This window comes from Mastomys coucha, unplaced genomic scaffold (genome assembly GCF_008632895.1).
Source record: "Mastomys coucha isolate ucsf_1 unplaced genomic scaffold, UCSF_Mcou_1 pScaffold5, whole genome shotgun sequence".
NCBI classification, from domain to species: domain Eukaryota; kingdom Metazoa; phylum Chordata; class Mammalia; order Rodentia; family Muridae; genus Mastomys; species Mastomys coucha.
This window is the reverse complement of record NW_022196911.1, coordinates 45689246-45701734: the sequence shown is the minus strand read 5'-3', so window position 1 is coordinate 45701734 and position 12489 is coordinate 45689246. Positions and strand designations below refer to the sequence as shown.

General features: G+C 53.4%; 1 protein-coding gene across 1 annotated transcript in view; it reads right to left on the bottom strand.

The window, feature by feature from the left end:
• Adamts2 (ADAM metallopeptidase with thrombospondin type 1 motif 2) overlaps nt 1-1690 on the bottom strand; it is a 219480-nt gene extending 217790 nt beyond the window's left edge. Inside the window, exons 1-2 of the mRNA XM_031351754.1 lie at nt 1428-1690; nt 85-479 (exon numbers count right to left, since the gene is read on the bottom strand). Coding sequence (XP_031207614.1) covers nt 85-479; nt 1428-1563 — 531 coding nt within the window. The 5' untranslated portion in view covers nt 1564-1690. The remainder of the gene's footprint in view (nt 1-84; nt 480-1427) is intronic.
• Between the last annotated feature and the right edge of the window lie 10799 nt (nt 1691-12489).

Sequence of the window (12489 nt, the reverse complement as noted above, 5' to 3'; positions counted from 1 at the left end):
AGGGGACTACCTAGTAATGGGTTTCCAAAGCCCAGGCAAGAGCCAGAACAGAAGGGAGCCCTAGAAGAGAGTACTCATACTCACCAGCCCATCACAGTTACTGAGCGCCACCGAGGAGGCTTTAGGTAAGTCTGCCACGTCTCCAACGTAGAGACAGGTCCCAAGCAGGGGCTCCACTCGGATGTCGCCCGTCTCACCCTGCCACTCCACGGTGGCTCCCGGAGCCACGAGCCGAGCGTTGGGCCGCAGCCGCAGGTGCAGGTCTCGGCCGAATACTGTGAGGTTGTAAAAGAGGCGTCCTCCAGGGTCCTGCGCAGCGCCTCCGGGCAAGCCCGAGGTCTGGTCCGGGGCAGCTCTGCGGGCTCGTACCCCCGCCCCGGCCGTCTCCAAAGACACCACGTGGGACACCAAGCGGCCCTGGGCGTCAGTGCGCACCGGCACCGCCAGGATGCGCTCGGCTCCGTGCCCCGGGGGCCCGCCTGCAAGGGAAAGGGGCGTTAGACTGGAGGAGACCTCGGAGCCTCAGAGCCTGTCGGCGGAGCCCGACGCCCCCAGCCCATGCCTCAGTTGAAGAAAAGGGACATTCCACCACGAAGCCTCCAGGAAGGGGCGTTGACAGGACCACCAGTCCGGAATCACGTCGCCTGCGGGCTGTCGCCTCTAGAGGACCAAGCCAGCAAAAAAGCTGCCCCAGTGGATTCCCAGTTGAGGCTCCTCGGGCACCTCGCAGTTACCCTAAAGGGCGACCCCATCAGAGTGCCCTAGCTCCTTAATTATACCGTCCTTGGTAGGACGCGGAGCTCCTCGGAAATTATTCCACCTTGGTCCCCTGCTAATGCACCCAGACCCTTCAGCGTCCCTGCTGCCCAAGTGTCCTCACCATTGGCCTCCGAAGCAACCAGGTTCACCCTCTCATGAACGGCCTGTCCTCAGTCCAGCACGCGGGCAGCCCACTGCCAGCCCCCTTTCCCCGTACACCTAATTCCCGGGAGGGGTGGAGCAGGGTCCCACTAATCTCCGGGGAACCCCTCCGGGACACCCCAACCAATGCTCAGGGCCCGCAGGCGGCGCGCTCCGCACCGGCTCCTCCCGAGCGTCCCCGGGCGCCGCCTCGCCCTGGCTCCCCCGGACCCGCTGGTGCTGGTTCTGCGCGCTCCGCCGCGGGGTTTTCCCGGCCCTCCAGCGCCACACTCTGCATCCCGAGAGCGGCAAGTGCTCCGAGGCTCCTTGCTTTCCAAGGCACCCGGGGTGCGCCCCCTGCGCGACCGCCCCGGCCCCGAAGTTGGCCAACTTGGCCCCGGGCGCGGCGCACAGAGTTTGCCCAAGTCGCCTCGGACGATGCTTGAGGAGGGGTCGGGATGGGGGCGCGCTGGGCGGGTTAGTGTGGCCGGAGGGTCGCGGGAAGTGGGGACGCGGCTGGCACCTACCTGGGGGCTCGGTGGCGGCGACGAGCCGGGCGCTCGCGGGCGGCGGCGGCAGCAGCAGGAGAGGCGGCGGCGGCAGCAGCAGCAGCAGTAGAGCGGGGCAGAGCAGGCGGCGAGCGGCTCCCGCCGGCGGATCCATGGCAGCCCGACCGCAGCCGGGGCCCCGCACTCGCAGCCGGCGCGAAAGTTCCCCGCGCGCTGCCCAGCCCACATCTGGGGGCAGCTGGAGCCGCCCGCAGCTGCAGCACCGCAGGGCGCGGGGCGGAGGAGGCGAGGCGCGCAGGAGAGGGCGGGGAGCGCGGAGGGAAGGCGGGGAGAGCGAAGGAGCGAGCTAGCTAGCGGGCGAGGGAGGCGGGAGGAGGAGGCGAAGGCGAGCGAGGGGGAGGGCGGGGACGGCGGGCGCCTCAGCCTGCGGTGACCCGGCGCTTCTTGGCGCGGCCGCCGCCCGCTCCCCTCCTCGCTTCCCGACTCGCAGCTAGGCAGAGACACCCCGAGGCGGCGGCAGAGAAGCGCTGGAAGCCGGCCAGGGGGAGCCCACCGCGCGTCCCAAGTCACCTCGAAGGAGTGGCACCCCACCCGAAGAGCCCTCTGTAGTGCGAGTCTCACTCTGCTCCCTTGGGACTCCAGGGGGCCGTCTCACCCTCGTTCTGTGGTTTGTAGCTGGATGAGACACGGGAACGAGGAGAGAGAGTCTGGGAGGACACTGAGCCTGTTCCCAAACCCAGATGGAGGCTCCAGAGGTGGGTCGGTACTTACTCCCCACGGAGCACTCCCCAGGGCTACCTCAAAGATCAACTTTTGCCCTCACTAAAAGGCAAGGTTCCCTCAGGCCCCAACTCCTCTCTCCCTCTTCCAGTTCATCAGTCTCTGGGTCCCTCCACTGCCTCCATTGCAACCTCTGGTGGAGCCTCTTCCTTCCCTCTCTTAACTTAGAACACAGCTTGGTTGCTGACCTCACCTGCCTCAGTGGGTCTCCCGCCATGGTCTGCCCTTGTGTCCACCAGAAACGGTCCCGAACACTCTTCCACCTTTCCAAGTGAACATGCAAGGACAGAGGCAAACGCCCCTGCCAGTTTGCTGTGTGTTCCAGTTGCCAACAGGATTCATCCTCTTCAGCAGGGTCCTGGTTCTCCCACTTCTGGAGTCACTGTCCTGCCAAGACTGTTGTCCCTGGGCACATGACTCCCCCAACTTTTGTTTTCCTGGGTGTATCCTTCAGGCCCCCCTGTATTGGAACATTTTTGCAATGTTATGTCCAGTTTTTGTTTTGCTCTTCCGGATAGGACACCTGTCTCTTTGCTCTCCCATTCACCCTTCTCCAAGCCTGTATGTCAGGGACTAATGCAGAAGATCCAGAGTTGACTCCCCAGGAACAGGGTGGGGCAGTCTTTTGGGGGGAACTACATGAGTTGTACAACTGGCTCTAATGGTAACTTCAGATCCTTGGTTCCATCCTTCCTGGGACATGGTGTGATGGTGCGGGCCACTGTAGTCTGACAATCACCCAGTGGATTCCTTGTCTCCTGGGGACACCTAAGGCTGGATCTGCCCTTCAGGAATAGTCATTTCTTGTTGCCAACACTGAAAGAGGAGATTATTGGGCACAGCAGCTTATGTATGGGGAAGTCTGAGACAGGAGGATTGCCATGACTTTGAGGCCGGCCTGGTCTATGTAAGTATTTCCAGCACTAGGAAGTCTGTGACAGGAGGATTGCCATGACTTTGAGGTTAGCCTGGTCTACAGAGTGAAATATTCTCTTAAAACAGACAACCCTCAAAAGAAAAGGGGATAGAAAGATGAAACTGTGACATTTCAGTTTTTAAAAATATATTTCTAAAATTTCTGGAGGAATTGGGAAATGTGGCCAAAAGAGGCCCACATTCCTGCTCAGCCACAATTATTAAATGGGATACTACTTATCTGTCAGTTTGCTGAAGGTCCCCTCCTCACACATGCACCCTGAAGGCATGATCCTTTTGACCTCTGATGATTCACCTTGTCCCAAAGTTGGAGCTGAAGTCCCAGTGTGGCTGAGAGGAGATAGTGCCGCAACAGGGTGTCCTGGAAGACCCTGAGTGTGGACTGAGTCTGGAACAGGCAGGCTGGGGCTAGGCTGAGCTAGCTGGAGACAGCATTCACCTGTGATTCTCCAAACCAGATGAAGGAAACAAACCCAGTAGCTTCGCCTACTTCGGGGCTTCTCCCCTCCCCCTCATCTTCCTGCCACGTGGATGGTCACTATCAGTTTTATTTTTTCTACCACCTACCACCTTCCACTGCTCTCTCCTTATGTAGCACTTAATAGTTTGCTTCCAAAAAAAAAAAAAATGGAAGGGTACTTCAAATCAGTGCCATGAAGCAGGAGCCAGCATCTCTCCATTTCACTATAAATCAAAGATCACTGTCCCCAAATAAATAAAGTGAGGAGTGAGAAGAGGAGCCAGATCATAGCTACTGCTGCCTACCCTAAGGAGGTGCTGAAGCTGCGAAGCAAGTTTGAGACAGACTTCCGAAAAAGGACAGTGGAAGTCCTTCCCCAGCCCGGCCCATCTGGCAACCGTTGCAAGAAACCCCTCCCTGTAAGACGCTATGGGTGAATCAGGCATGTAAACTTCAAATTCCAATACTTTGATGGAGACTGAAGGTTATTGGCATGTCCCAGATGACTGCTTATCCTGTCTGTCTGTCTGTCTGTCTGTCTGTCTGTCTGTCTGTCTGTCTCTCTCTCTCTCTCTCTCTCTCTCTCTCTCTCTCTCTCTCTCTCTCTCTCTCTCTCTCTCTCTCTCTCTCTCTCTCTCTCTCTCTCTCTCTCTCTCTCTCTCTCTCTGTGTGTGTGTGTGTGTGTGTGTGTGTGTGTGTGTGTGTGTGTACAGCTGCATTAGCAGGGTGCTGGCTTACCATCCTCAACCACTACATAAATTCCATGCCCAGCACTTAAGAGGTTGAAACAGGAAAATCAAAAGCTGCAAGACTGGGGGCCGGAGAGATGACCCAGCAGTTAAGAGCAGTGGCTGCGCTTCCAGAGGACTAGGTTCAAGTCCCAGCACCCACATAGCAGCTCACAACTCTCTGTAACTCCAGTTCCAGGAGGAATCCAGCGCCCTCTTCTGGCCTCTATTGGCACTGCATGCATATGGTGCACAGACAAACATGTAGGCAAAAATACACATAAAATACAAATAAATAATAAAATCTCTTTTAAAGAAAGAAAGAAAGACTCAATCCCTCAGGTACTCTGCAGAGAAGGGTCCCAGCTCTCTACTCTGCCCTGGATTTCCTGATCACAGATGAAACTTCCTTAGATACAGGAGCCCTCTGAGAGGCATCCCTGTGCACAGATGTCTGATGGAAAGCAGCTCCCAGAAGGCATTCTGCTCCTATTTCAAGGTCGCCTTCCTTGGCAGGGCCTTCCAAGTGGATGCAGGCCGTGGGGCTGTACAACCCTCCTTTCCAAACAGCAGGTTCAGGGGTTGTGGGAAAAGACTCAGACTCCTCCTGTCCCACTGGGACCCACGTACAGAGCATCTCAAGTGAGAGGAGAGAGTGACCTTGTCGTTGAGACTCTGGAGACAGCAGCTCCATCCAACTCCAGTGTTGGCAAACAGCAGGTGCGGTGGCCCCATCAGATGCGCTCGCTGGAAGAGTTCTGGCCAGGAGTGGCTTCGGTAAGCAATATGTCAGGGGAACGCTGATGGAACAGAAAGTGGTGGCTGGTGGCCTTCTGGGAGTGTCGCTATTGTTGCCTCCCGAGCCACCCCCACATGCACACCCTGACAGGGAGCTGTGTCAGGCCAGGGAGGAACGTGGGTGGCGGCGTTTACGCAGCACTTTCTTCTTGCTATTCTCCACAAGAAGGTGTCCCTTGGTCACTGGAATCAGTGCTGCTTGGAACTGAAAGGGCCTGAAAACCAGATGCATAGGGATTTAGGCTCCGTCAACAACTCTCAGTCTAAGCAATGGGGATCCAGGGAATGATATAGCCCAGGTTTACTTTTGACTACATTTCCATATATGTTCAAGCTAGCAGAGAGAGTAAGGAAGAATATCAAAAGGGACACCTGAGTGAGGCAGGCAATTACATCTAGGCTGTCTTGGGACAGGGTCTATACCTCTAACTTACCTGTGTCTGGCCTCTCACAGGGGCTAGGGTGAAGGACTATCTGGTCTACCACTTTCTTCCTGAAAGACCTCTGGGTCTCTTCAAGTGCTTCCAACTACAAAGAACCCAGCCCATATGCATCCTAGGGAAATACAATATGTCCCCCTTCAAGATGTCTGTGGGGCTGGCAGCTACAGAGGTCAGCCACAACATCAAGGGCACTGCTCCTTGGGAATCATCCTTGTCCTGGATGGCTAGGAAAACAGCCATGAAGATGTCTCGTCACCCTCCTGAAAAGCCAGCTAACCAAAGGATTGAGGCTGAGTCAACCAGTTGCTGGCAGGCAGGAGTGGGGGCTTCCTTGGAGAAGCCTGGGATGGGTGGGATGTTGGGTGTCCACCTGCTTCATCTGCCTTTCTTTCCAAATAAGAACGCCACACAGGAAGCACTGTGTGGATTCTGGGGTTATCAATAACAACAGTGAAACACGGAGGACATGAGGTTGGGAGGGGCACGGGGTAGGAACGCTATGGTATGGGAACACTATGAAGAAATAAAGCACTGTGATAAGTGGATCACTATGGAGAAGTGGAGCTATGGGGAAGTGGAGCACTATGGGGTGGGAGCACTATGGGGTGGGAGCACTGTGGGATGGGAGCACTGTGGGGTGGGAGCACTGTGGGGTGGGAGCACTATAAGGTGGGAGCACTATAAGGAAGTGAAAGGGGAGGACGGTGGATATGGCCAAAATACACAGTATAAATTTATGAGAATTTCAAAGAATAAATAAAAACACTTAAAAAAGAGAGGAAAAAAAAAGAATGCCATACAGTCCCAGGTCCTCCCTCCTTGGTGAAGATGTTTTCCAACGTGACTTTGTGTTTATATTCTCTTACACCACATCAGTTGTAGATTGTGTAGAATTCATCAACCCATACATAAATTGTTCTACCTCACTGGAGGGTTTTGTGTACGAAAACTTTTCTTCTAAGCCTTCTGCTCACGTCATCATTTCTTAAAGTAGGAGGCACTCCGTCGATGGCCCCATCCAGCCCTTAATAAGACGTGCATCCCTATGTTTGTTCTTAGGATGTTGTTTCTTCTAGGTCAAGTCCCCTACCCCCAGTCAAGCCATATTGTGCCCCATTCCTGATCTCAAGGTGAGTCTTTACAGGGTTTCTCGGTGTAGCCTTGGCTGGCCTGGAACTCTGTAGAGCCGCCTGGCCTCAACCTCGTGAGATTCATCATCCTCTGCCTCCCAAGTGCTGGGATTAAAGGTGTGTGCCACCGCCCTGCTTGGTAAAAAAGGTGAATATAAAAAGGGGCTGAAGCCTCCTTATGGGGCTGACCATGATCCTGAGGATGAAGCTTTAGGAGCACCACAGCACCCCGCCCCATGCCAAGGAAGGTAGATGCAAAGTCAAGAATCACTGGTTATTGCTGAAGCCACTGAGGACTCTTGGGGACCTCCAACCTTGCTTTTCTTATGCCTCAGAGGCTCACAAGAAGTTCCTTCCTAGGAACAGATTGCCCCCTTCTAAAAGCTTCAGGCATAGCTTGTGCGTGCGTGTGTGTGTGTGTGTGTGTGTGTGTGTGTGTGTGTGTGTGTGTGTAGGCCAGAGGTTGATGTTAGGTGTCTCCTTCAACTACCTTTCAACTTATTTTTTTTTCAGGCAGGGTCTCTCACTGACTCTAGAGTTGGGCTGGCTGGCCAGCATCCCCTAGTCACTGCCTCCCTGACCCTGACTAACACACTGCTGTGCTCTAGGTCCTCAGATCCTCATGCTGGCATGGCAAGCACCTTATCCACTGAGCCATCTCTCCAGATTCAGTTTGCTTTGTTGGCTCCAGGCAGCTCTGGGGTAGGGGTGGGGGGTAATACGCTTTTCTCACATTGTCCCCTGAGTCTTGGTTCTTATCCCTAGGATTTTCCCTCCTTAGGCAATCTCACCCTTTCCCAGGGGGTGGCAGACTCTGTATGTCTGTGACCCCAGGCAGGACTATCCCAGCCTGTAAAAGCAGCTGAGCTACACATCCCTATCAGAGCATTACAGAGCCCCACCCACCAAACTTGCCACCCAGAATAACCTTCATCTCCAACCCTCCAAGCCCCCATTCCACTTGCTACACAGACAGGCCCTCAGCCAGAGATCCCAAAACATCTCAGGCCCTTCCCGTTTTTTACCCCACATCAAAGCTGTCCCGGCTCCCTCTCCCTCTAATTAGCTCTACAATCTGCCCCCACCTCCCAGCTACAGCCTGTACCCTCCCCCCATACATCAGCATCTCTCCCAGACCTGCATACACACAGTCTTCTCTGTTGAATGCCACATAACTGAAACTAAGTCACTGGACTTTCTTTACCTCTGCTCAAATACACAGTACCAGGATAGCACCCCACAGTGATTCATTCTGATGAGGGCCCTGTCCCCACAGTAGCACTGGGATCAGAAACCTATATCCATCTCCAACAGAGGACAGATATGAACCACTCCCCATCAGACTGCTTCCTGTGTGAAGGTTCCTCTGGAAGAGGCCGCTTTCCAACTTGTGCTCTCTTCCCCACTGGGGTTTGGCTGGCCAAGGCATCACAGTCTTCCTTCCTAAGGTTACAGAAAGAAGGGTTCCTTCTCTGCTCACTAGCATCGGTGGTTTCAGCTCCTGAAGAGGTCCTGAGGCAGGCTGCTCCAGCTGTCACAGTCCCTGCGGCCTTTTCTTTTTTAACTCTATGAGTGTGATTTCCTGTACATCACAGGGGATTTTGACACTCAAATGGTTTGACATATGTGAAGGGCTCAGAGCTGGTCCACAACAGAACAAGGGCACCGTAGCATGGCTGCATGCACCATGAAGGGATTGCGATGCCGTCAGGGGTCCTTACAGATGCCCCTGAGCTTACACAGGGCCTCATGTGATGACCCTTTGTGAACTGAAATGAAGAACCATGACTCAGGACTAAGAATATAGTTCAGTTAGCAGAGTGCTTATCTAGCTTGCATGAAGCCCAGGTTTGATCCCTTGAACCACATAAACAGGATACAGTAGGACTTGGAGTGTACGCCAAAGGATCAGAAGTTCAAGACTAGCTTCAGTTCTGTAGTGAATCGGGAATCATCAGCCTGAGACCCTGTCTGAAAGAGGTGGGAGGGGAAGGGGAGAGAGAGGGATAGGGAGAGGGAGGAGAGGGGCAGTGGGAGAGAGAGAGAGAGAGAGAGAGAGAGAGAGAGAGAGAGAGAGCGCCCGTGGCTGATCTCCAGCATGAGAGAGGATGGGACTTGCATATCGCCAGCCCAGGAAAAGATCCAAATTCAAAACTTAAATCACGATATCTACTGAATATGTATTACATTTGCAGCATGGTAGAGAAATCTTGCACGAAGTCATCCCAAGTCAGTGTCCGTCTGCACCTTTCATGTCTTTCAGGATATGTTGACCATGGCTTTTTACCTCCCCTAACTGCCTGGAGACCCAGCCCCTAACACTGGTAAAGGAATGTCAGGGTGGATTTTAGTACTACAGAAGGCCAGCAATTGACCAAACAGCCAAGCACACAGATATGTGCCCAGTAAGTATTTGTGGAATGAGTCGATAACATAAGATGATTTTTAAAAAGAAAAAAAAAAAAGTAGATAAAATAAGGTACGTACTATGTGGAGATTTTTTTTAAAAAAAAGTGATAGACTGCATGGGACAAAGAGGAAGAAGCCAGAGAGATGTGTGGGCTGATGATTGATGGGAGAGAGACGGGTAATCAAAACAGGTTGCCCAGGCAATGAGCATCTTGAGCTGAGACTGGGGCATGCAAAGGCCCTGTGGCACAAAAGAGCTTTCCGTGCTCCAGGAGAAGCAACGGCAGTAAAGAAACACCGAGGCAAAGGCAGCAGGATGAGATGAGGGGCAGAGGGAGCTAAGTGACCAGAGGCAGAGCAGGGCAGGGTGCGGTTTTGCCAGTCTCCAGCATTAGCATTTTGTTTAAAGCCGGGGAATAAGGTGAGACGGAGATCATCTCAAAATGCTCTGGGAAGAAGATACTCTCGCTGAGATGCTGGGAGGGGACTTCCCCGTGTCTTTTTCAAAAGAGATGCATGCTCCTGCCTCGTAAGCAATTTTGTCTGTTCACAAGAACTGTCAGGGCGGCTTCTGGTTTCTTCTTCCAGATGGAATAGGTGTAATGCGAAGAACACCGGATGTGAGCTGTGCTTGCCAGTTAGCAACATGCTTGGGCAAAAGATCTTCCCTGCCCCACCTTGCCCTCGTCCTCATGACATCCCCCAAGGTAAAACCTAGCTGACCCACTTCCCGATGGAGATGATGAAGCCCTGGCATGGTGATCCCCAAAAGTTTGGAGGTACATCTCTAGGGCTCAGCAAGGCATGGTGATGCCCAGACACTACTCTCAGAGAACTAGAGCCTCCTTCTGGTAAGTCTGAGGTAGGAATAGAGTCACTTCAGTTGCTTAAAACGCAATGATGCTAACTGGTGAATTGGGGCTCCCCTCTGGGGAGCCACAGAGGGTTTTTTTTTTCTGTTTTTCTTTTATCTTGAATTATGTGCTTGCATTTAAAAAAAATCAGAGGAGTTTCCATGAAAGTGTGTGGCTTTCCCTGGGGTAGGGAGAGAAAGCGGAGAGGAGGGAGGGAAGGGGAAAGATGAGGGGGAAGGGAAGGGAAGAAGAAGGAAGAGACATCTAGCTGCCCTAGGCTGGCTCTACTACTGGCCACTCTGCCCACCAGATCTTCTTCTGTCTTACACCATGGGGTGGGCAGGGGCTGGGACCTGGCCTCCTCTATAGCCTCTGTGTGATCCCAACCCTTGGCATCTGGACTATGCCACATGAAGGCCTCCCCTGTAGCATCAGGTTGCCAGAACTTTCTAAAATGCCTACAAGAAGATGCTGTTTCTGGTTAGAGTTTGACAGTGGCTTAGAAAGGAACTGCCTCCGGGGCCTTCCAAACTTGAGCACAGACCCAGGAGCTGCTGAGAGGGAGGGAAATGGGATGGGACGGGGGATGGGAGATTTGGCGATTCCTAGGACTACTGTCCACTTCAGGGTGTGCGAGGGGATGTCAACGAAAAACAGAAAGACAATTAGAAGCCCTTGACAGACAACCTGCCCAGGTGACCTGGGGTAAGGCTTCAGAGTGAATATGCATATACTCAGGTGCACAGAGACCAGCCCACACCTGTGTGACGATGCAAACACAAGTGTGCCTCCAGATGCACCAACCTGGAGCCCAAGAACGCCCACGGCTCCAGCGAGGCAGCCATGCACTGCAGAGCCCACATGGTGCTCCGGCCTCCCTAATTGCATTTCTGAAAATGAGAAAGAGGAAATCGAATGACTTTCAGGCAGCCGCTGTTCCCCCATGGCGATTTCCCATCTCCTTTCTGAAGGGCCAGGCAGCAGGGCAGCCTCCAGTTCTCAGCTGAGCCTCCAGACTCCTTAGCAACCCTCGGCGGGGTCCGTGCTGCAAGCTGTCTCTAGCTTCAGACAGTGGCCAGCCCAGCTCTGCTGTGTCCTCACCTGCCCTGTGTCTCACAGCCATGGATGAGAGCTGTAGACATAAAGGGGGGCCACTGTCCTGCTCAGTGGAGCAGCAGAGACCCCCAGAGCTCAGGATCACATCATTTCCTACCCTTAAGAAGCTTGGGCTTCTGTCCTAAGCAAAGCCCTGTGCCAGGGATGGGCAACTGCTCCTCCTGTACATCCTTCTCCATGGCTATGCTGTGGGCCAGTTTTCTCCTGAGACTTCTACTCCATCCTGTTCTGCAGACCCTCTAAGGGAGGGCTCCCTACACCCTATTCCACAGGACATCTGACTGTGGCCAGAATATATGTCTTTGTGTGTGTGTGTGTGTGTGTGTGTGTGTGTGTGTGTGTGTGTGTGTGTGTGTGTTCCAACATGTGCAGATGTGTGGCCATCCAAATGTCAACTTCAGGTGTCCTCAATCTCTCTGCACCTCAATTTTTGAGACAGGGTCTCTTGCTGATTTTGTACAATGGTTGGCCAGGGAGACTCCTGTCTCTCTGCCTCCCCAGCTCTGAGACTATAGGTGATCGCCACCACACATGGCTTCTTTTGTGGATGCTTGGAATTGAACTCAGGTACTCATGCTTGTGTGATGGATGAACCACCCCAGCCTCAACAGTGAAGATTTTAAGCCTGATTCACAAGTCTCATTGTTTCCTTTAGTAGCTGGACCCACGAGCAGCGGAATGTGCCATTGAGGAAGGGCAAAGTCCCAGGGCCAGGCAACCACAGGAATGACCCAGCTTGTTCTGAACAACCAAGGCCCTGCTCACCAGAGACCTCCCTGAACAGTAGTTTTGTGTGAGAACTGCAGAACATGGTGGTTCTCAAACAAGCCATCACTGTTGAGAGCTGGCTCTCATTCTCACCCTGTGAGCCTCGGACTCATAGACCTGCAGCCTCAGCACCAGGCCCAGGAGCTTGGGTTGAACTGAGGGTCTTGGTCTCAGGAAAACAGCAGCTTGAACTTGCTGTGGTGTGAATCGCAGCTTCAATGGGTCCCCAGCTTAGGGCTGGCTGGACCTCCAACCTTGATCCTGACCTTGACATCACTGTACCTCAGCCTTCAGCCTATGTCTAAACTGGACCCTAAATTTTAGTCTTGACCTCCTGGACCTCAGAACTTAGGTCCACTGATTCCCAGGTTGTACCTAAGAAAATCCTAGACCTCAGTGTAGACCCAAATAGAACCCAGATCTTTGATCTAACTTGGCACCAAAGGTTGGCCTCACCAGGCCCCCAACATCAGTGACTCCAGTCTTTACTCTCCTGTACCCCACAGTTTAATCTGCCAAATCCTTATCCTTGACCCTTCTAGGCCCAGGCCTTGGCTGAGACTGAACCCTAGGCCTCAACATAATCCTGTGGTGTTTGGTCTTCCATTTTTACACAAGGTTTCTCTCTCTCTCTCTTTTTTTTTTTTTTTTTTTTTTT